Source organism: Rhinichthys klamathensis, unplaced genomic scaffold, assembly GCF_029890125.1.
Source record: "Rhinichthys klamathensis goyatoka isolate OS25496 unplaced genomic scaffold, OSU_Roscu_1.1 h1tg000029l_1, whole genome shotgun sequence".
In the NCBI taxonomy this organism is placed as follows: domain Eukaryota; kingdom Metazoa; phylum Chordata; class Actinopteri; order Cypriniformes; family Leuciscidae; genus Rhinichthys; species Rhinichthys klamathensis.
Window position 1 is genome coordinate 68,872 of NW_026606579.1, and position 25,591 is coordinate 94,462.

At 38.8% G+C, this 25,591-nt stretch overlaps 1 protein-coding gene across 1 annotated transcript in view; it reads left to right on the forward strand.

The window, feature by feature from the left end:
* Positions 1 to 24,637, forward strand: part of adipor2 (adiponectin receptor 2) — a 32,336-nt gene extending 7,699 nt beyond the window's left edge. The window contains exons 2-8 of the mRNA XM_056245081.1: positions 3,616 to 3,891; positions 15,813 to 15,956; positions 17,505 to 17,676; positions 18,284 to 18,470; positions 19,702 to 19,889; positions 23,080 to 23,273; positions 23,379 to 24,637. Of these exons, the coding sequence (XP_056101056.1) occupies positions 3,844 to 3,891; positions 15,813 to 15,956; positions 17,505 to 17,676; positions 18,284 to 18,470; positions 19,702 to 19,889; positions 23,080 to 23,273; positions 23,379 to 23,507 (1,062 nt within the window). The 5' untranslated portion in view covers positions 3,616 to 3,843 and the 3' untranslated portion in view covers positions 23,508 to 24,637. The remainder of the gene's footprint in view (positions 1 to 3,615; positions 3,892 to 15,812; positions 15,957 to 17,504; positions 17,677 to 18,283; positions 18,471 to 19,701; positions 19,890 to 23,079; positions 23,274 to 23,378) is intronic.
* Positions 24,638 to 25,591: the final 954 nt, after the last annotated feature.

Genomic DNA, 25,591 nt, shown 5'->3' on the forward strand with positions numbered 1-25,591 from the left:
CCTGAAGAATTCATGCGCTGTAACGTAACAAATCCAACAGACAGGAATCTCTGAACTGCGGTGCCCATCTCACGTTACAGATCAAGATAATTTATAAAGGGTTTTAAACGACAAAACAAACTCACTTACACGGATGTGAGAGTCAGAATAGAAGATAGTTGATGACATGGTAAGCAAGTTTGTTAATATTTAGAAATAAAAGCGCTACATCTGTCATACAGCGCTATTTTGGCTGTGGTGAACACGTGCCAAGCATGACGCGTCACCATGGAAACTTGGCTGGCGGGCGGGCGGGGATCGCGAATTAGAAATAAAGGCCTGCCTCTAATAAAAGCCTGCTTCAAATAAAAGCCGGCTACCATCTGCAGTTCAGGTAAATAAAGGCCCCAGTCTTTATTTGAGGAATTACGGGTATATATATATATATATATGTAATATTCTCATAAGTAAAGTTAGAAAACAAATAGCTGTGTGCCACACTTTGGTGTGTGTGTGTGCTCCCCTTGAGGAAAACCACTTAAAAACCATAAAAATTAGGTTTAGGGGTTGGGTTAGAGTTAGCGGACAGAATATACAATTTGTACTGTTTAAAAATCATTATGTCTATGGAATGTCCCCATAAAACATGAAAACCCTATGTGTGTGTGTGAGATATTATAAACATAAATGTAATGTATGTATAATTATTAAACAAATGCAAATCTCAGCACTTGCATGTTATCATCATATACGTGATTCACATGGTTGGCAAAGCTCTGTGGTGTTCCTGAGGTTCATCTACTGCCAAAACATTAAAGCTATTCTATGCTACAATTCCATGAATCACCACTTTTACTTTGAATTTCTGTGTGTGCGCGCGACCTTCTGTAAACCGAGAGGTGGATCCAGTATAGCTTTTCACGAGTCAAGCGTAATGCAAGCATTTCTCTGTCCAATTTAGTTAGTCATCTAAGTAGCACATGTGATGGTGTAGTGTGCGACATGTCTGGCAGCCAAGTGCTTGTCTATCTGTAGGTGTCCGTCTTAGTCTCTCTCCTCCCAGTGTAATAGTGACTCATTTCCTTCATGTTCACACTTGAACAATGGCTGATGCTACAAAGTACATCTACAGTCAAGTGGACATGGACACTGAAACCTGCGACACATTGTAGTCCTACAAGCTCTGTTTACTATTCTTCTTTTTGCATCTTACTATAGACCCATGTAGCCTGTCCCTTTTCATTTCGGCGCTTGTTGTGTTATGTTTGTATTTTCACAGCAAGAAGGTGAGATCTTACGGATTTATGAACAAACCGCTTGTTTTAAATTCTTCCTGTCTTCCTACTGATGTTTATGACAACTGCTCCAAACATTATAACGCTCATGATAACTTTTGTTCAATAAGTAAATCCACTTCACCTGCTAATTACACTTCGACAGCGATGCCATAGAAATGTATAGATCTACAGCAAAAATGTGCTTGTTTCTCTGGCGCAAAAGGTCTATTGGGCTGTCCCCTTTTCTAGAGACCTTTCCAAGAGTCAGTGAGGATGGACACATGCCTTTTAGGTTTTGTAGAATCTACACTACATCCTTCTCTTTCTAGAAATCTTAGATCCAGTTTAAGGTCTGGTGTCATGAATCAGTGACACCTCTCTGGTGTGTTTTGACACTTCTTGCCAGTCCAAAGCACAGTGTGAAGACTGCCTCCCTTCGAGAATGAAACTTGTCTTTGCAGATATTTTTCTTGTAATTGCTGACATTCCCAAACTGTGACAATTTAGAGCTGAAAACACAGAAAAGTCAGATGGCAGTTGGTCAGCTGTTTGAATGGCAAACGAAAATCAATTTCAAATGTCATTTCCTTTTCCCCTGCTTCCCTGTATTCTCTGGTAAGCACTTTTGCTGACTGGTGTTTCAATTGATTTATTTCTTTCTCTGTTTTGTTTCTGCGGTAAAAGTCTTAGCTACACAATGGAAATTGACTACCTGCTTCTTTGGAAGTGTATTTTGCTCATGAAAAGGCCTATTGTCACCAATTTCTGTGTAAACTTTGTTTCCTAGGAATACTTTGTTGACTGTGTGTTGCACAAAAATCCAATCTGCTTTTTTATATCCAGACTTTAGGACTGTCTGGCTGCAATATAATTTTGCTAGTGATTAAATCATTTCAGAACTCAGACTGCGGGGATGAATTGTTCAGACTATTCATACAAATTTCAAAATCACTTTAATCTCATTTCAAACCCCTTGTATGCAGGTTTAAACATCAGCTATCATCTTTTTGACATTTAGACTACAAAAAACAAAGTCAGATAATATGATACATTGATTTTGTTCACTTTCGAGTCTCGACAGCTGTAGGATTGCATGTAAATATGACACTCATGTGGGAGTTAAACAGGCATTTATTAAGTGAACATAATGAATGAGCTGATAATTAACCGATAATGACTTGTTGGCTCCTCCCCACCCTATGGATGGATGGATGATTGTATGGAGACATTCAAACTATTTGTATCAGTTTTCTCCTCAGGCACAAAACAGTGCACAGTAGTCCATGTGGGCAAGAGGGGTCAGTTTCACACTCCTACAGTGTCACATGATACCGAAGCAGTTGATGTGACACCAGAGAGTGCTGAACTTGAGAAGAAAAGGGCATCTTTATGTTTTTACCAAACTGGACACAGACCTCCGTGCAATTAGAGTTTCTAGCTGAATCTGATTTCCTGGCTTGTGAACAGACTGCTGTTGCCACACTTTTCATTTACAAAAGGAGTGAAACTTTAAGCAGACGATCGCTGTCAGTTTCACAGCTGTGACTGTGAAGCCTCTTGCTTCTGTGAGCTTGGCAGACTGCTCAAGGCTTGCAGCTGAGATCAACTCAAATTAAACACACTTCAGACTGGCAGAGAGAGTTTGAAGGAGAGGGCTGATTTTGGTCAAATGCTGTAGATGTGGCGTAATAACCAAGCTAATCTCTATTTCCTCAGAATGTGGATGCAGATTGCTTAGAGATCCTGACTGGCCTTGTTAAAACATTCCCTTTATCATATGATGCTTATCCTTAAGCTTTGCGATCTAAAGCTTTCTGGCATGACTTCAGATATGTAGTGACAATGAACCTCAGGTGACGGTTTAAACTCAAGTGCGCTTGCGTGGTGCGAGTAGCCTGGCAGGACCGCAGGGCTTGCAACATCTGATTGTGGTAGTCGGATGAAAGTATTGCATTTTTAGCTTGGATTAAGGTTTTATCGGTCCTTGCAGAGACGTTTTTGACAAACCCCATTATGTACTAATAGGCAGAATCGTTGATTTCAAAATGTGTTGTGAAACAGGTTTTATGAATTTCTTTGTAGTGTTATTGAGATCTTACTCCATCTATAGTAAGCCCATCGAGACGTTTTTTTCGGCATTAATTAACCAGATGCATAACTTTAGTTCAAATAGTGAGCTCTTTGTGCCAATTACACAAGCATGATGATTACATGGGCTTATATGGTTTAAACGTTTGTGGTCAGTGAGAATAAAAAATAAAAAAACTCTTTGAGAGTCCCCGAACTTTTGAATGGTAGTGTAAAAATCCCCCAGGCATCTCACTTAGTTATTTAATGTTATTTCTTATGTCTTCACCAGGTCCAGCAGTGAGTCTCGTGTTCTGCTGTGAATCCACGGAGGACAGTTTTGGAGTCAAGCGTCCTCTCGGTCCAGTGGTATTAAGAAAGACCAGAAGCAACAGGAAGCAAGCTGGACGGGGGGGAGGTGAGGGAGGACAAGGCCGCCGCCTTTGTCTTGAGACACAGAGTCTGCACCAGCAGCGATACCGACCCCACCCACACATCGACCTCAGATGACCAGGACACCATGAGTACTAGTGCAGATCACAGACCACACGACCCCGCACAGAACAGGGTAAGTGCAGCACACAGAGGCCACTGCTATGTATTAATGATAAACTGATGTATCAGCTTTAATTCAACTTAATCAGACTTGGCCAACCACCCTGCTCCTAGATATTGGCATTAATATAAAAACGATGACTACAACTAAATGACTACCATCCTGTTTGTATTGGTAGTATAACAAAACCAAAAGCTATAAGAGGCAGTGCAGTGATTTCTATGTCAATTAAGGGGTGTTGTTTACATTTATTCATTTACAATTATTCATTTAGCGACTTACAAATGAGAACAATAGAAGCAGTTAAACTAACAGTAGGACAACAATATGCAAGTGTTATGACCCCTCTCAGTTTCATCTAACTATGAAATAGAGATGAATGAGAGAATAATAGAGAGAATAATAGAGAGAATAATTAATTCTCCATGTAATTATTATTATTTATTTATTTTAAATAAAAAAATAGAAGAGAAAGTGTTAGTATTACTGGATCAAGTGCTGCCGAAAAAGATGCGTCTTCAGCTGTTTCTTGAAAGTGGCTACTGACTCAGCAGCTCTGGTTGAGTTAGGCAGATCATTCCACCAGCAGGGAACAGTCATGGTAAAGGTCCGAGAAAGAGATTTTGTGCCTCTTTGAGATGGTACCACAAGACGACATTCGCTTGCAGAGCGCAAGTTTCTGGATGGCACATTAGTCTGAAGTAATGAGTTTAGGTAAAAGGGAGCAGTGCCAGTGGTTGTTCTGTAGGCAAACGTCAGTGACTTGAATTTAATGCGAGCGGCAACTGGCAACCAGTGCAATTTTGTGAGGAGAGGAGTGACGTGTGCTCTCTTTGGCTCATTTGGCACAATGCAAAGTGGAGTGCATTAAACTCCCTTAGCCTTGGTAAAATCATGAACACACAGATTTTAGCGTTTTCCAGGAGTATGATCAAATACAGTAATGTTCAATTATTTATATATTAATAGTAATAAGCAATTCCGCTGACAAGTAATGCAGTTTATTAGCCTAACTAATAGTTTTAATGGTTTGTAGCAATGTGGCACATTTAATAATTAATTTAAAGTGCAGTCACAGGTGTTTGTATGTTGGCTGTTTCATAACAGATTTTAGATCTCAAACTTTCAGTTTTATAAAGGTTTATAAACCGTGCACTCATCTACGCCAAAGGATATGAAACCTGCATTTCAGCCACATTAAAGTGCATGTATTTAGAAGTATACTGGTTGCTTATAAATAATTCTCAATCAATAAGATAAGTGCACTCACTTGAGAACTCAATGGACTGTTTATAAAAGCTAATGAACTATTAATGAATGCTTTACAATGACTGCACACAGTCTAATTTGCATCTGAAGTCCATTATGGCCCCAGAGACCAGCAGATTCATTATTTGAGGTGTAGTGTATAGGAGAACAGCATAGGGATCCATGTACCTGTGTGTTATTTGTTTTTATGAGCTATAATTACTTATCACAGTCCAATATAGACAGTCTGTTACTCTCAGAGGACTGTGTACGGGTTTAGAAGATTGTCGAGAGAAATGTGCTTGGGGAGAAAAAGACAGTTACATTAAACTGTGCACGAGTTGATGTTGTCCTGTTCATTTATTTTGATGTTGCTTGTTTATATTACTTGGTTTTGAATAATTCTTATCCACATCTACAGCTACATTACACTGATACGCAGATAGCTGTAACAGTGTTTGCAGGTTTAGAGAGGACTCTTTTTGTATTTGCATGTATTCAACAGAAACATGCACAATAGTTGTGTGTGTATTGTGTTATCTGACTCTGACAACATTTGTGTCAGTCATTGTGAGCCACGTGGTGGTTGGCTGCCAGGCTGTGGTGTTGTCAGACAGGGCAGGTGTAAAACTATCCCATCCCCAGAAGGGAGCAGACGCCCCACTGGCTTTTTGGGTTAAGGTTGATCCAAGAGAACAAGGCCAAGCTAATGAAATTTTAAACAGGCCTCAGGACACTGTAATAGACACTGTTCTATGTTTATTTTGCATCATGTTTCTGGTAGACGAGGTTACATTTTTGTGTCCGCATAGTGCAAACACTATTTAGGACTCCCCTTTTTGTGCAACTAAGATAAATCGTTGTAAAATTTAATGAGGGTTTGATTGAACTAAACATCAACCTACCAACCTATATACAGGAGAGACTGTGGTGTGTGAGCATACCTGGAAAATGAGAATCAGCTATTTTCCCCTGAGTGTGCCATAATTGTCCACGTTCACACACTGTAAAAAATAATTTTCTAAAGTTGTAAATAACATTATTTGAGTATGTTTTTACAAGAAAATACTATTTTAAATTTTCTAGTTGCAATTTTTCTTTGTAATTGTTTGTGCAATTTACAATCACTTTCTGAGTGAACATTATTTCTACGCTAATTTTTACGTTCATAACCAGGTGTAGATTTTACACCGTGCATAAAGTTATCATGTTTTGTTTTTGTTTTTTTATATATAGAAGGTGAATATGTCTTGGGGTGAATATCTGGACAATTTAAAAAAAAAATATATATATATATATATATATATATATAGGTTAATGTAAAAATGCGCTAGAGGAACATATTTGGCCTTACTGGACCAATCGGATGAGTCTTTGGGCGAGTATTTACAAATGGGATATTTGGTTTAGTTTTAGACTTTTTAAGAAAAATGGGTCTTAAATATCTTATTTTTCACCAGGAATAGAGCCGAAGAAGCTGGAATGGTGTTAAAAAAACAACAAACAAACAGCATGTATAGTTCATATTATACACATTAATGCAACATGTTCAATTCTGCCTTTCTGTTTTAACACTAGAATATGTTGCGTTACTTTCGTGTGTGGCCCATTACTACCCTAAAGAAATATTTTATGTTCCTTATATGGTTTACATTTTGACTTGCTGCTGAAAAACATTGGTTGATCACTGAATGGAGTGGATCATATGTTGAGCCTGTCTTTTCTGCTTATCAAAGCATGCACTGAAGCTCACTACACTAGTACAATTACACCTGTTAACTTGGTTATAGCCAGGTCAAAGAACAACTGCCAAACACACCTGCTTTCATGCAAGGCCGAAAGATGCTAGGATAGATGATTTAAGTTTGATGTAAAGCTACAGTGGATTATGTTAGTTGCATTGAAAATTCGATCTTCAGGTTGTACTGTTCTTAATGAAAGGGGGTTGATGCCACCTGTTTGCGTTATGCTCTTTGGTTTTCCAAAGGTAACAGGTTGTTTTCCTCCAATCCGCAGCTCTGCCTTGGTGCTATGGCAACAGTGAAGTTAGATGATTGGTTTTCGTATGGTAACAGCAGAAAGACTGGAGATCCATCGGCTCCACAAGGTCAATTTTTAACCAGGAACTACTAGGGGTGTAACAATACATCGATATGGATCGATACATCGATCAAAAGTCTAACGATACGATGCATCGATGCCACACATAAAATATCGATTATACGGTACCTTTATTTTGACACTCTCCACATCCTCACGTAATTTTTCTCAGCTGAAATAGACGCCTGACAAGATTGACTGAACCCTTTGTCACAAAAGCCGGTATTTTCCACTGTCAAGGCATCGCGAGTTCATCTTTTACAGCAGAAACGACAAGCACCCTTGTTTGTGAAACAGTGCGCAGTATTCAGGTCAGGTGACAAGCCTGTTAGTCACTTTGAAAAGACGCGCTAGCTGAGAGGAGTTTCGTCAAAGCTGATTAAAAGTGATCGAGGATGGATTTCAACGAACTTGATGAACCTGTGATATCTTCTTCGGGGCATAAAAGGATATAAGATCTGAAACTTTTTCACGGAATCTTGCTAAAACAGCAGGTTAGTGGTGAGGGAAAAGCTCTCTGTATCGCGTGTACGTTATTCACAACAACAAAGTTTGACAGGCGTCTAGATGTCAGCTGAGGAGATTAACATTACAAAGATTAAGTGTTTTATTAAGTATCGTAGCAATTACTAGGCTTTGTTTAACTCTGAAACATGAAATGTGGAGTTATCTGCTTTTGCCACACACAAAAAATATATAGCTATAGCCTATATATAAAAAAAAATACTTTCAATGCACTTTAATTTAATAATTTACCTGTATTTTTTTTTTTGTTATTATTACTTAATCAAAACAACCTCTTCTGTTAGTTCATTTGCAAAAACAGATAACTTTGTTTTTACTTGTAACTTGTAACAAACAACTTGTAAATGTCCCAATTGGGAGAGGGTGTGCAATTTTCAAAGAGTTTAATTAAACTTTCATATATTTTTAGATGCATTTGTGAGTTAATAAACGTAACTGGTTGTGTAAACTTGGCACATAATATCTAAATATCGATAAATCGATTGATATCCCTGAATCGAATCGAATCGTAATCGTATCGCGGAATTTTTTGAGGTATCGGCAATAATCGTATCGCTGGCTGAGAGAATCGATATCGTATCGTATCGTGATGAACTGTCCGATTTACACCCCTAGGAACTACTTAGTTCTGTTGATTTGGAAGACTGTCAGATTTTTTTTTTTCTATTAATGGAAGTAGGATAAAGTTGAACATCTATCACTGTAATCACTCGTTTGTGATGATGTCATATGTGTCCTTATGCCATAGTTTGCACTCCTCCATCTGGTGAACTAAAAACAATGAACTCTTCAGATGACTGACCCTGCTAACTTAGTCTCCAATAGTCAGATCTTCCCCTGGTGCTTTCCAGGTTGTGGTTTTTCTGTGCTACCGCTTGTTCTTCTCTCTAATCAGAGACACGTAATTCATTTCACCATCAACGTGTAGCCTTATTGCAGTTGGTCATTTCTGAGGAAATCAATGTGGAAGAGTGCATTAGTAAAATGATCACAATTAAAGCCTTAATGTCTGGAAATCCCATGGGCTTGGAAATTTGTAGACATTCCCAAACTATTGAGTTCCTAAATAAAAATATTTGGTAACGCTTCCTTTTACAGTGCTGTTACCCATGTACATGTACTTATTATAGTAATTACTATTACTGGGTAATAACTAGGTACTAACCCTCAACCTACCCCTAAACCAACCCATGTACTTACCTTATATTAGCCAGTACTTTCTAGGTAAGTACACGTAAGTACTGTACTGTAAAAGGAAGCGTTACCAAATATTTCTATTTGTTACGGATGTTTTGATTACCAAAGTAACCAGTGTTATTGTAATTAGTTTGATCATTTCCGTTTCTGGAACTCAGGAAGGGAGATATTTTTGGGATAAAGAGCTTTATTAATTCCAGCTTCCTGTCCCTAAGGATTTGCAAAGGTTGAAAATCTGTTTTTGAGTTTTGTCTCTTTGCATACGAAGCGAAAGTTTGAGTCATCGTCACATGCGCGGCAACACTGGTGCTGGGGTTAGTCTGTATAAAGGTCAGTTCCTGATTGAGCAAGAAAATGTTGTTTCAATGTGCCAAACATGTGATGTATATTGTGGAAGGTAGAGGGCTGAAGACGAAGGAGGATTAAGAAGAATGGATGGCCAGGGGTCTGCCGACTGTGGTCTTGAACAGGTTGCTATAAGGGTTCGATAAGGAGAGCAGGGTGACAGAACTGCACAAACAGTAGGATTCTTAGTAAGCAAAGACAAAGGAGGCTGTCCCCTGTGGGACATTGTCTCTCTGGACAGGCGGCTGAAAGTTTCAATCTTGCTCCCGTAGGGTGTTCGTATAGTGGTGCTGGTTACGGTGATTTGAGGGTATAGATGGCACAAAATTTGTGTGTATGCACACAGTCTATGTGAATTGTAAGCTTTGTGAGTATCAAGGCAGTGTATATCAGGTCAATCTTACTGTGACAAAGGCTATCTATGTCTAGCATTTAAGAAGGCAATAGAGAAATATGTCCTGAAGAAAATGAAAACATTTAAAAACAAGCCAGTGCTTCATTTAAACACAATGTTGTTGTTCTAGGTACATCCAGTCATGTCATATATTTTTGTGCCAGCCTGAAAAGATTATCAGTCACAGATAGTGCTGGCTAAACCTGCTTGGCTGGATTGCATTCTGCTTTCAGTGAACCAAGGACAAATTGTTGTTTTGCAGGTCAAATCTGTGCAAGTTTGGGCCAATGTGATTGTATACAGAGAGGGAAATGAACTAAACATATGGCTGTGGACTTTAGGAACTTCTCGGACGCTTGTGCAATCACAAGTCCTGGGGTGCACATGCAATCTTATCAGTAGATTTTGCTTAACGTTCAGTTCTGTTGATCCATGACTGACCTTCAAACCCTTGATATGTTGTCAATGCTGAGATATGGGACAACTATCTATAGAAATTAATACTTTTATTAAATAAGGACACATTAAATTGATTCAAAGTGACAGTAGGGACATTTTTAATGTTACAAAATATTCAAATAAATGCTGTTCTTTTCAACTTTCTATCAATTACATTTTATATACATATATTCAAATACAATTAAAAGGGTTATTATAAGTTGTAAAAAAATTCCACAAAATATTTTTTTCTGCTGTATTGTTTGATCAAATAAATTCTGCCTTGATGAGCATAAGAGACTTCTGTCTAAAACATTAACTTTTTTTTGTATGTGTTCATGCATCTGACCATTGCTTAGCTTATCGAATGTACGTATGTATACTTTGCAGGAAAGCGAGAGGAAATTAAATAACTCACCCATGTAATAAATGTTCTGGTTCAGAGAAACGTAGATGTTGTTGCTGAACTATTGTAGCCTCTGAACTCGTGGCCCTCCCACTGAGGCTATGCAATTCCAGAGGACAGCAACGGGATGTTCCAGGAGTTGAAATGTACAGGATCATATCCCTACCAAACCTGTGCTACTGTGCCAAACTTTTGCTGCTGTTGTCATCAAACACGTGCCTATGAAAGACCTCATGAGATATTTTGAGACAGTCACCTTTGAGTGCTGTGCATATGTGCTACATTATTTTTATATTCCCCGTGATGAGGTGCCAGCGTGCTTGGCATAAATATTTTGACTCCTCACACAGCAATAGCCTGTCTATTGATGTTTGAACGGCATTTACCATCATGACTGCTTACACTGTTGACTTAATGAGGTCATTTAATGATGGAACATGCCTTTACATGAACCTTCACACCGTGTCCTCACCAGGCCCGACGTGATAAAGCACCAACCATGAGTTTTTGTACTTTGCATCTGACCCACAAGACTTTTTGATATAGGCAATTGGTTTCTGTTTTAGTCATGTTCATAACATCAAATGTCTAGATGGTTTTTGGCAGCATTTTGCATTCAATGTTGACAGAATAATTAATAGATGTTGTAAACGTATGTTGCAACTGGTTAGAACACAATGTTTTAATGAATCTATAATGTAAGAGGTTTGATGTTTAAAAAAGAAAATCAATAGATTTCAGCAAAGCAGTTCTTTCCGCTATTTGGTTTGTGTTTTTGAGGACCGTTTGAGCTTGGCCTAGCCCTCTTCTGTAGCTCTCATGTGATCTGGCTATAATTTGACTTCCAGACATGGGCTGGAATAGAATATGACCTGCCATCTTCTCTCTAATCTCTCACGAGACCCCAGAGCTGACAGCGAGACCGGCTGGCCTCCTGTAGAGACCCTACTGTATGTGTCTGACTTTCAGACAGAAAATACACACACATCTTGCATTCATTCCTGTTCAAAATAATTTACTGATGAAGTTTAACATTTTGTCTTCTTAAGAGTGAGTCGTTTAATGGAAACGCATGACTATGAAGTATTACCTAGCTACACTACCATGCAAAAGTGTGTATTTTGTATTATAAAATATCTTTATTTAAAATAAATGTTCAATAGAACTTTCTATTCATCATCCTGAATCCACAGTTGTTTCACAACTGTTCTCAACATTGATAACCAAATGATTAAGCACCAGATCAGCATCTCAGAATGATTTCTGAAGGACCATTGTGTGTCTTAATACTGTCTTAATATAATTTATCAAATAAATTCAGCATTGGTGAGCACAAGAGACTTCTTCAAAGACATACAGAATTGATCTTCCTGACCACAAGCTTTGGAACGGCAGCGTACTGTGCCATAGTATTTAATCATTAGCACGATTGCATTAATATATCTTAAATCTATGGGACCAATAACAGCTTGTTTAATTCCAAGGGTCAGAGAGACCTGGAAAATGGTGATGTGAAACTGAATTACAATTGTTTTGGTCCTAAAAGCCTTGACTAACATTTATATATGGACACTTTTAGTTTGCTTAATGATCTTCTGTTTGCTTGCCTTCAGCAACTGTAGCCTCTGATGCATCATGACCATACGTGCTGCTTTATTTTCACCATATGTGGTCTCTTGTTTCTGATCAGTGAAGGAAAACTTCTCCTAAACAAAGCTTTTAAGATGTTGGCCGTGTTCTTAGGTAGCAGGTGGCGGCGGGGGTATTACAGCTGAGTCATGCTAAACCCAGCAAATCAGACAGACTGCATGTCATTTAAGCTTGGGTGAACATACTGAAGTGTTTAAGGGTGACTAGAGTACAATGTTGCATTGAAGTAGCCTATTTTATTTAGATTTTTTTTTATGTTTCCCCATCCGGCTCCATAATAAACCTACATGGTTGTTTTATGAGGTGTTGAGCCAGTTCTTTTTCTGTATTTACTCTCCCCCCTTCCTTTACACAGACCTATACAAGTTGTCCCAGCTGTGTCCCCAGCTGACAAGCAGACTGCCCCCCTTCTCTCTGTCAGGGAAGTGATTATGGCACTTGATGATCTCTAGAGAGAGTCATTACATCCAACCAGTCAGTGCACGCAGTGAGCATAACACTGCAAATCTCAATTACTCTAGGATTAAGGCTGGGTGGGATGACCAAAATCTTATATTACAGTATGAGTCATTTTATATCACAGTAACAGTATATATCTCAATATAGATATTTTTATTGGAAATTTAGTAGAAAAATCATTTAAATATTAAATAACCATACAGTAATACGCCCTCTCTGGGAAAGTGTTGACTTTATTGAAAGCTGAAAACTGAAAGAAATGTTATCTGATGTGAAGACTTGCCATTTCCTTCCTTCTGGAAGATTCAGTTGGAAAGAGTGAGAAACTGGTCGTATGACTCTGTTCACGCATGCCTTTCTGAAGTTTGCACATCGTGTTTTGCAGGCTTATTTGTTTTTTGTTTGTTTTTTCCTTTCTGGGTGTGTTTGAGTATTCCTTTAGTGACCTATATGAAAACCATAGCTGAGGAGTTAATTTTATTTCACGCCCTACCCTCCCGAACATACTCAAACTGGAGAATAGAGAATACAACAGCAGCTCACAAAGACGATAAGATCGTCGAGGAGTCCTCACACGCTTTCTTTAGCAGTGTGTACAAGACTAATTTTTCTCGCCTTTTTAAGCCCAGTGAGAGCTCTATTTTGGGCCCTTTTTAGGCATAAAGTACCCTAAAAGGAACGCTTGATGTCTTTACCTCACATTCACAGGAAGCAAGAGTGGTATTTTTTTGAGCTATGAATAGCACCCTCGAATATTTTCTGATTTAAAGCATTAAGGTGGAAAAACTGTGGCAGACATCACGTTTAATATGCACACGTACTCTTGTAACGAGAGCAAACCGAACACTGTCACACTTACAGAACACTGTCATGCTGGCAGGCATCAGAAGTAGGTTATTCATGCATTATAGATCCAGTTCTGGTTCTGGTTGGTTCCTCTTGTTGACAAGAAAGAAGCAGTTAGCTGGCCGACCTTATAACCGTGACCTCTCTGCTCACTGGTTTACTTGTCCATGGTAGTGTCCTAGATTTCCCATGTTAGATAGATAGTTTGTCACATGAATATATATATATATAAGACTCTTAAAGTCTGCTTTACTGGTTTCTCCTTTATAGAATTGGCAGTGGATTTTTTTTTTTTTTTTTGACTGAACAAACTTAATTTAAACTGATGCCTTTCAGCACACCAGTCTTCATCATGGTTAAATTGAATGAAAGGGAATATTTTATTATAATCCATAATTTAATGCTTTTAAAAAATATATATTTTTTTAAATGAATAAAACAATGTTATTATAATTCATAACATAATTATTCTGTTAATAATAAAATATTGTATTAAAGGTTAATGTCAAAAATAAAATGTATAATTAAAAATATATTTATTAAAATATAAAGTTATATTAATAATATAAAATATATTATTTGTATGTTTTGTTACTGTTTATAATTGTATAAATTGGTGTTTTATTATTCTTAATTTTTTTGTAAATTATTTTAATTGGTAGATGTCACGCATTCGATCCTGTCATCAATTCAAAATTTCATTTTTTAATTTTCTACTTTGAAGGCTTGTGCTGTGTGCTGAGACGCCTTGTTTGATGCAAAAATGCAATTCGTCTTTCTGTTAATCTGGTGATGTTGAATAGCTACTCGAGGCTGAATAAGTTTAGAAACCATTGAAGTGTGTCTATTTATGGACCAGCCTTAAAGCGCTGCTGGGCTAAAGCAAAAAGTGGGTGCAAGAACGCAAAGCGTCTGTTTCTGATTTTATTGAATGACTACACCTAATTATATAGTGAAAAATGTGGTTCAGATGCGTTCACTGTTGAATCTTGTCTCCTGTCATCTGTGTGCATTTACACTGTGTCAAAATGGCACTGAACGCACTGCAGTAGGACCTCTGCTGGCTGTCCACTGGAAGTGACGCTGACGCTCCTGCGTAGGGCCTTCAAGGTCATCTGTGTCCGTGCCTCTGCTCCAGTCATACCCTATTCTGTTGAGGACACCCTCCAGCTGTGTCTGTTTCAGTATCAGCTGAAGGAAAAGGGGATGGGGCTATTCACAATGCTGCTAGGGAATTATTACCACGCTAATGCCACGTCAGCGCTGATTACAGAGATGCTGATTGTCCCACTGCCCAAGTCTGATCTGCTTAAGAGAGGCTTGTTAACCTGTGCTACTGAACAACACCTTACACTTTCACCCTCTGCAACCCTTTCTCCTTCTATCTAATCTGTTTGTTCAGCAGTTTGGGACGCATCCTTTTGCCGCAGATTTGCTACAAGTAAAAACGCCTACTTTCTATTTATTCAATGCAGGCTGCTCTGGGAACACATACGTTTATTTCATTATATTAGTGAGGACATTGCATAGACTTCCATTGATTTTTCCATCAGGTTAATGATATTTTCTTTGACCTACCCATCACAGAATCATGTGCAAAACACTAGATTTAAATAAAAACAAGTGTTGGCCAATTTATAAACCTTTTTAACTAGTGTGGACCAGTTAAATGTTCTCACTAGTCGGTTGTCATGATATCTATCTCCCTGTTTAAGTGAGGACATTCGGCACTCACAAGTATAGCCAAACCCGTGAGTGTGTGAGCAGTGGCAGTACCTGAGAGAATGTGTTCACCCTGATATTGTTAATAGTTTGTGTTAGTGATGTTTGCACATGCACCCTAGTGTGTTCAACATTGTATGTTTGATAGACGAGCATATATATATGCCTCTTGGGGCTTAAATATGCGCTGATTGTTGGTATAAGCACATGCTGTTGTGCACAGAAAGATAAATTGGAGCGAGTCAGCAGGGCTTTGCTTCTAACACACAATGTGCTGAGAACATGCCATAAGCAAGGTCGTACCAATCAATGCAGTATTAATTAAATTGAGTATGTGCGTGTGCGTTAGAGAGAGTGCTTAAATGACCTTTTATTTTGGCCCTGAGTGTGATGTCTGGGTTGACTGGGATAGTTTTTGAAAATCTTAATTTCTTTAATATTTAGTGCAATATTATTTATATTGAGATGCATCTTCACCAAGAGGATTATATGCTCAAATTTAACCTAAATTAATTCTCAGCATTATTATTGAGCTTTGCTTAATATGAAATAGAGAAACAAAATAAACTCTGAAACCTGACCTATTTGCTTTTGTGTTTGCAGTGTCTCGTTGCGAGGAGGGTGGTACATGAAAAGGAGGAAACGACAGAAAGAGAGGATGATAAGGGAGAGGAGAAGAGCTCTGATGAAGGCCTTCTGCTACAGGCACACCACGCCATGGAGAGGATGGAGGAGTTTGTGCACAAGGTCAGAATCTCTTGCGTTCATCTCTCACACACCAACACACATGCACATCAATGTCGCAGCTGAGACCCTGCTCACACTCCATGTGGATTATCATTGAGTTTATATGTCGAGGGTCATACGGTGAGATTAAACGGATGAGATCAACGCACCGGACATGAGCTGAGTGCTCACAGCTGCTTTTGCACGAACATGCCACAGTCCACCAATACGGAAAACATCCCTGCCAAACCATACACCCATCTCCTGGCGCCAGCAGCCTTTATCTCTATCTTGTATTCAGAGTCTGCCATATGCAGAGGAACAGGAACTGAAAGCCGTCCTTTGTAGCGTGTGCTGCAATTATGTGCCCTATAAACCAGCTCAAGTTTAGTTTGCTTTTTGAGCCCCTTCCGCTTTAATGGCTCTTTCCTTCCTCTCTCCCTCTGGGGGAAAAGCCAAAGCTCTCTGTGTCGAAGAGCAAACACAGTGCAAGATCCAATCAGTGCCATTCACTATCAGCACTGAGGTACAGAGTCTTGAAAGGAACACTTCTAGGAACGCAGACTTTGAGAACATCTTGACAGATGACTGAAAGCCTCGTCATGGAGTGTCAATCAAACAACCTGACCTAGATTCATTTGTTTTGTTTTGTTTTATTTATTTAAAAGTGTCTTGATATACATGGAAAACTAAGAACACTTCTTAGCAGATACGGCGTGTTCAGAATGTAGACATAGGCCTCTTTGCCCTCTGCTGTAGTCACTGCATGTGTTACACAGGTGTTAATCTTGTGGTCACGCCTGTGACTGGTATGATTGAATCGGAGTGGTTTTCGTCAGTCTTGTTTGGCAGAGCGATACTTAGAAACTAATGCTGCTTCTCAGCAGTCTCACCACAGCTGGTAAAGAGAAGCTAGGCAACCTAGTTTTATGAAAACCACACAAGAGAGAAAAAAATCCAGATGTAGTTCAGCATTTAAAATCATTTCACTTCAGTTCATGAGGACTATAATATAACAGATTTTCTATTCCTCTTTTGGACATACAAAGTGGAGGTTGTGTGAGGGAGTTGACCAACTTTGTTCAACCTAACAGTACTTGGTAGTTGAGGGAGCAATAGACTTACAATCAAATGTCTTTAAACCATATGTTTTATTATTCAGGTAGCAAGCTATAAATCGTTGCGCCACCATGACAGTAATTGACTTGCGCCGTTATGCTGAGAGTGCAGTGTATACTTGTGCATGCAATAATACACAAGCTTGTGTACATAGCTTTATGCTAGCATACTTCTGTAGAGTATTTCTGGCTCTCTGTATGATTTTTGCTTGCCCCTTAACTCATAATTACTTTATGCTTATCTCTTGCTCTCGTCCTCTTTTACATACACGCATAGACCGTATAATTACTTGCTGAAGTTAAATGAGAGGGCTTTTCTCATGCCAACCAGTAATGCTGACCTGAGCTAAGCGTAATGACATGTCAAAGAGTGGCCTGATCTTTTTTTTCTTTTTAAACTGCAGGGTTGCTTTTGAGCGCTTACAGTGATGCTTTTAATTTTATGTCTTAGATGTGGGAGGGCAGATGGCGTGTCATTCCTCATGACGTCCTCCCCGATTGGCTAAAGGATAATGACTACCTGTTGCATGGGCACCGGCCACCCATGCCCTCCTTCAGAGCCTGCTTCAAGAGCATCTTCAGAATCCACACGGAAACGGGCAACATTTGGACACATCTTCTGGGTACACACAAAACATTTTTTATTATTATTTTTTTTATTATTTACTTATTGTAAGTGGATCAAAAAAAGTTAATCAAAGTTGTCCTAGGACAAGAACGGGTATTGTTCAAAATATATCATGTATAACTGATGAAAGGTTTTGATCCACTTCAAATGTTGACTATGGATACAATTACATTTAAATTAAACGGAAATGCATCGGCACAATAAGCGCTGCCACCTAGAGAAATGTGGGCATATTTCACACAGCATGGGAAATGTAGTCATGGGTCATTCTAAACATAATAGACTCTTGGCCTAGATAATGATATTGATCGTGAGGTGATATGGTAATGTGCAGCTATTGATCTTCTACACCTTTGGACTAGTGGTATGACTGAGCCAAGGGAGATGTGTGATGTTGGTCTACTAGTAAACGTTTAGCTTTCTGATGTACTTTGAGTTCAGATCGATTTTACTCTTTGTACTTTAATGCATTTATTGATTTATAGAATTGACCTGTAGCGGGGAGGGGCCTCTGTATAACTTTACAAATTATAAAATTAGCGTCAACACATTTATCTGCACATACATTTTTACACTAACCAGTATTTCTCTTGTGTCTTCAGGCTGCCTGTTCTTTCTCTGTCTGGGCATCGTGTACATGTTCAGACCCAATATGTCGTTTGTGGCACCATTCCAAGAGAAGATCGTCATCGGCATGTTCTTCCTGGGGGCCATTCTCTGCCTCTCCTTCTCCTGGCTCTTTCACACAGTCTACTGCCACTCAGAGGGGGTGTCCCGTGTCTTCTCAAAGTAAGCACACGTAACACTTAATGATAAGATTCTGTACTTTATTATTAGTTGATGCACCATGATCATTTTTTTATCATTTATTAATCTCAGCTGATGTTAATTTGTAGATAATTCATATTTTAGTCCATAATGCACCACTAATGTTAATACGATTTTAATGTTAAAATATATATATATATTAGGGGTGTAACGGTTCACAAAATTCACGGTTCGGCACGGTCCGGTACGTTTTCGATACAGCAAAAAAAATGGCAGAGAAATTTCCTTGATTTAATTTTTTTAATTATATTTTTATTAAAACTAACATCATAAAGTATGATTCTTTTTACTTTGAGCAATGATGGAGCTATACTTGACTTTTCTTAGGAGCATATAAAACAAAACAGCTCCTTGAATGTAATGAAATGAAATGAAATTTAATATTGTAGTAGTTATAAACAAAGGTTTATTTTAGTTCAGATTAACATTTGATAAAACCGACGTAATGTTACTTGAAAGCATTATAGCCTACTATTCCTGCCAAACTTCCATGGTTACAGTTAGTAGTGTTACTACAGTAAACCCATGGTGAATGTTGCTGATCTGTGGACACTGGATAGTTAATTCATGGCACAATGTTTCTTCCTGGTTTGCACGTCAGCGCTGTTTGATCCGTTAATAACGGAGAAATGTGAATGTGTCTCACTAGATCTCGCAGCAATGTTATTACTTCAGTGGCGAATTCAAATGCTTTCTTTACTGGATTTCGCTGTGTAGTAACAGTGCTGATGATTAAGATCGGCTCGCGCTGCATTGGTCCAAACTGATAAATGGTCCGTCAACCACACGATAACGAGTGGCTCAGTTTCGTTCCGCTTACATTAGCCATTTAATGTAATGTTGTGGGCAAGCCAGCGTCTCTTACATTATGAGCGCGCTTGCCACGCGTGACGCGCCTACATTTGAAATAACGAATATTTGGTCGGCAGGAAAAATGGTCCAACGAACCGTTCGGTTTAAAAATGCGTACCGAAAACCGAACCGAAAGCCTCGTACCGAACGGTTCAATACGAATACGTGTATCGTTACACCCCTAATATATATATAAACACACGTAAAGATGAACCTTCACCAAGAATATTTATGTAAATGTATTCGGTTGTTAGTTCATGAAGGTTAATAATGGAAGTTCAGTATGTTTTCATATGAATGAATCTCTCAGCCTCCTCTTTCTCGTTCATTCCTATCACAGGCTAGACTATTCGGGCATCGCGTTCCTGATCATGGGCAGTTTTGTACCGTGGCTGTATTACTCCTTCTACTGCTCCCCTCAGCCCTGTTTCATATACCTGATAGTGGTGTGTATCCTGGGGATCGCTGCCATCACAGTCTCACAGTGTGATTTCTTCGCCACGCCACAGTACCGCGGAGTCAGGGCCGGTAAGACGCTGTCTCACTCTGTTGTTTAAGAAAAAAGCAGACTGATCGGTCATCTTGTGGTCATCAACTAGTGGGTTTAGCTGCTGTATGTTTAAGATCAGAGTAGGCTACAATTTACTTCAAATCCTGATGTAACACACCATAACCTCTAGGAGTAGTGTAACGGGAATGTCCCAGGCAAAAACATCTAGCTTTCTGCCATTTGCCAGTGATGGGTGAATGGAGAAATGATTGGCCATAAAATGATATTTGCATTATTTTTATTGTTTTTCTGCCAAGTTCTGCTTGCACTTGGTGCTTAATGAGTGTTATTTTGGAGGTCTAGAAGTCAAGTCACCTTTTTTTGTCATCGTTCAGTTCTCATACAACAGCGTCAGTATAGTCACATATCAATAATATTGTTGAATAGTAAGTGTCCCCAACTAAGCAAACCAGAGGAAACAGTGGCAAGGAACCCAAACTCCATCAGGTGACAGTATGGGGAATAAACCTTGAGAGAAACCAGGCTCAGTCTAGTTCTCTTCTGGCCAATGAACGAATTCTGTGTCATTATGATTCAGGCTGCATCACAGGTCAGAAATCAGATCGGTAGCATTCAAATATTCATCCAGTTCTTTTGCTTGAAGATAGATTCATCACGCCAGTATGGAGCCAAAGCTGGCCATAGAGTCTATTTGGAGGACCTGTCTGGTTCTCGTGGTCTTTGCTGAGGATCTGTGCCGACGGCTGTCATGTAGACACGGTCTCTGCTGACATTCAGGGCTGCGTTTTGGTCGTGTCTAGGTGCAGGTCCACCATCTGATCTGGATATGGACCGGATCCGGCTGACTACGGTAACCTCGGGATAAGGATGAGACAGACAGACTAATATTAGCGTAGATGCTATTCTTCTTACGATGTAACAAGTACATCAGGTGTTATGGGAAGTGTTCCTGGTTCTGGTTAACCTAATTTATGCAGCCTAACATTCATTTAACTGATTTGAATAATGAAAATTGATCATGTTTTATGTATATGCCAGGTTAAAGAGATGTGTTTTTAGTTTAGATTTAAACTGACAGTGTGTCTGCTTCCCCAACAAGGCTAGGAAGACTATTTCAGAGTTTAGGTGATAGATTGGAAAAGGATCTACTGCCTGCAGTTGATTTTGATATTCTAGGTATTAACTGGCCTAAATTTTGAGATCACAATAGACGTAAAGGACTTTAATGCGTTAAGAGCTCTCTCAAGTACTGAGGAGCTAAACCATTTAGTGTTTTGTAAGTAATTAGCAAGATTTTAAAATGTATGTGTTGTTTAACCCTTTATGACCTGCCATAGAACAATTCCACCAGAGTATATCTTTGTATTTTTACATGCTGTGCTGTCATTCTTTTGAGCATTTTCATATGCCATACATCAAAATAATCCTTACTCTCCCAATTTGAAGGCTATGTTTGTAAAAAATCAATAGTAACTAGATAAATATCTCAAAAGTGCAATAAACAAAAAGAAAAACAATTTTAACTATTTATTTCTTACATATTTTATTCAATACAAAAAATGAATAAATGTGAACCTCAAACTTGTCAATGTGAAAAACGTGCATAAAACAATTTAAAACTATACAGAATTGATTTGAACTGTTTACATAAATTAGTTTTTAAGATACACTCATTTTTACACTCATTCAAAAAAAGGGAGGGGAAATGCCATGTAAAATATTCAATTACATTTGTGGTCAAACAGATAACATTTTGCTTTTGAATATTGATTGAACATTGAATTGGTTAAAATATAAAATAAATAGATGAGCAGACGTATAGTTCATCGTCATCGGACGCAATTAGTATTTCCAAAACCTCCGCGTCCGTGTACTTTCGTTTAGACATAACGTTGCGTGCGTGCGCGCACGCGTGTGTGTGTGTGTGTGAATGTGCTTGTATTTGTGAGTGTCTAAAGGAGAAAGAAATGATAAAATAAAGCAATGGTAAAAAGACAATAACGATAAGGAGGAACATATAGCAAATGGGAGTCAAACGGGAGTCAAACGTGTGTTTTTTTTTTTTTTTTTTTTTTTTTTTTAAACCACTTTAGCGGAAATCCCGCCCTGCAGCCGATTTCATTGGTTTAGGTTCAAGTGACGGGTAGGTTTAGGGATCAGTGTTTGGTGTAGGCAATCTGTACAGTGATTGACATGAGCAATGAAAACTTTAGAATCGGCTGCAGGGCGGGATTTCCGCTGAAGTGGTTTGGGAAAAAAAAAATCACGCGAGTCAAACGCATGGTCAAATGACGCAGCTTGTTACGTCACAACATGCGACACACCCGGGGGTCATAGTGCACAGAACGTGATGCGTCAATGAGCCATCGGAAGACGTAACTATCAATCGCAGATCGACAGAACATGTGTGCAAAGACGTGCAATGCATTTTTGTGGGTTTTTTTTTGTAAACGCATATTACGCAGTTTGTACAGACTGATTAGAGGGTGAAAACAACGCAACATGGGCATGTTGGAGGCTTTATCTGAACATGTTACATCTCTGGTTTTGTATGCAAAAAGAATGATTGAGCTAGCAATTTGGTTTCAGTTTCTATAGGCTTTTAAACAGACACACGGTCTTAAAGGGTTAATAGGGAGCCAATGCAGTGTTGACAGAACCGGGCTAATATGGTCATACTAAGTTCCTGGTTCTAGTAAGAACTCGAGCTGGTCCAAAAACGCATCAGCTAGAGTTTGTTTATTGAGCGTGCAGGGCAACCACCCAGTAGAGCATTATAATAATCTAGCCTTGAGGTCATGAACGCATGAACTAATTTTTCTGCATTTGTCATTGAGAGCATATGTCGTAATTTAGATATATTTTTAAGATGGAAAAATACGGTTCTACGCTAGAAATGTGGCTTTCAAATGAAAGATTGGTTTCGATGACAGAGCAGCCATCAAGTGCTAGACCGTATTCTAGGTTATTACGTGCAGAGGTTTTTGGTCCAATGATTAGATGGGTTTTTTTTTCTCAAATTAAGTACTAGTCATCCAATTTTTTTTATATCAACTATATATTCCGTTAATTGCTATGTTTCGTCGGCGCAAAGAAATATAATGCAATTCAACAAATTGTAATTCTAGTAATATTGCATTACTAGAAGTGTCTAGTAATGCAATATAAATAGTAATATTAATACCTGCTCTGTCTTGTGTGTCTCAGGTGTGTTTGTGGGTCTGGGTCTCAGTGGAGTCGTTCCCACGCTGCACTTTATGATCACAGAGGGCTTCCTGAGGGCCACCACCATGGGTCAAATGGGCTGGCTGTTCCTCATGGCCGTCCTGTACATCACCGGAGCCTGCCTGTACGCCGCGCGCATACCCGAGAGATTCTTCCCCGGCAAGTGTGACATCTGGGTGAGTTGAATGTCCCTGGAAGTCATACACATAGTTCATAATCCAAACTGAATGCCTTCCATTTAAGATCTAACCTGTACCCTGTCATCATTTTGTCTACTGCAGTTCCACTCCCATCAGCTGTTCCATATCCTGGTGGTGGCAGGTGCGTTTGTGCACTTCCACGGTGTGTCCAACCTGCAGGAGTTTCGCTACACAGCTGGCGGAGGCTGTGCGGAAGAGGGTGGGGTGTGAGCCTTGTGTCCTGCGGTGCTTGAAACGCACCACTAGAGGGAGAGAACGTTCCTCTTACCTTTGCCGCCAATAACAGCTCTGTTCCTCCTGCCCATGAGGGGTAAACCAAGAGGACAGCACTGAATGACGAAGTTACCCACCTTTATTATTATTATTATTATTTTTCTCTTTCCGTTTTTGTTTCTCTATTTTGCCCCTTAAATAAAATGAGTCATGGGATAAGGTGGACAGGTTGAGGATGGTGATTCCTATGATCATACATTTAGGAAGAGGAGACTTTTTGGCTTGGTCTATTGCTGTTTTTTCTTTGTACAAGAAAAAAAGTTGAACAGACAAAACTCAACAAAACAAAAAAAAGTGTGAACGTTTCTTGGGGTGGGCCGTCAGCCATTTTAAACTTTTTCATGTAAATAAGATTTCTAAAATTTGGGTTATATAGATTTGTACGAAAATAAAGTTATAAAATGTTTTTAAAAAAATACATCATTATATCATTATATTGTTTAACGGAGGGAAAAGAGAGAACGTGTTATTCCAGGGAAAGAGACCAGATCAGTAAAAAGCCACAGTTTAAGTGGACAGATGAGAAGCGGCCTTCCAAATGCCTCAGTGTGCTGTTATCCAAGACCGGCTGGTAAAAGCTATAATAAAAAAACCGCACCTGTAGGACAGTAGAACACCTTGTACCCGATGGAGCCGCCAGGATTCAGTGCTCACGTACTCCACAGGCCTTCATACCTTTGTCAGTGCTGTTTCCTTCAACACACAGAAGGCCGCTTTCCCAAACTCCATTGTTTCCATCTTTAGTTACTTTCTCTCTTTCTCTCTCTGTTCTGTTTATTCATCTTTGTGGATGTTGATTCAACCTGGTTTGAAAAAAAAAATAATAGATGAGACTTGCTGTTGTGAAGTACACAAAATCATACTCGAGCAGTGCAAGGATGCGTTTGTTGTGTAACATTCTGTTTCATCATCTGTATATGATATAATTTATTAAAGAGTTTTCATGGAAACATTACGAGCTGTAATATTCCACATTAAACAAGGGCAATGTTTGTTTTCTCAGAGATTTTTACATTGATATTTATTTTAATTTTAAAATAAATTAAAAAAAATTAAAACACTCATAACAGCTGTGGCTTGTTTTTCTTTCTACTCTGGTTAATTTGTGCAGCACCAAATTAGTGATCAAATTATGCAACATTTAAATCACATTTTTTTCTCATTATATTATAATAGACATTTTACTAGTGAGCATTTTTTGAGGACTCTCAAAAGTGTGTATTTCCCCCATCTGCTGCCTTTCACATCACACTTCAGGATAGTTGCTAGACTTCAGCACTTCTAATAAGTATTATTGACATTATAACAATTTCCTGTTGATAAAATAATCAGTCACAAGACATTTGCAGCTCAGGTGATTGGCTCAAATCAACCTGGCAGAAAGACTGATACACCTGGAAAAGCCTAACTAATGATTTGAACAGTCATGACCAGTGGCGTAACTATCGGTAAGCAGGGTACGCGGTTGCTTACGGGCCCGGACCAATCAGGGGCCCGCTTGACTGGAAGTTATTGATTGACAGCCGGGGCCCCCTATCGCATATTACTACTTTTAGTTTGATCGCATTTTACTTTATCACGATTTTGTTTTAAATAAATAATGACAACAACATATTTTACAGATCATTAAATACATGTGTGAAACGAACAATCATGGATTTTGGTGTAATTTGTTTTGAGCTGGGACTGGGGAATCCCCGGGTCGGCTGTTTAACGTTACACGCGCGCGCCACTTCATGCGTTTTCTCAGATCGGATAGCTACTGATTTATCAAAACGATTCCATTTAGAGCTGGTCACATAAATGTGTTTTTGCAAAACAGATATAAATCCGATCTTCAATTTCCGCGCTATATGCAGATTTAATAGAGTTCACGTCACCGAAAGCAACAGATAAGCTGCATTTTATTGATCATCAGCTAAAATTTCTAAATCGAAGACCGCAATTAGAGAGAGCGGCAACAGTACTGGTAAGATCATTTCGTTTCTTTACTTTTAATGAAGATGATTGTGTGTTAAGCG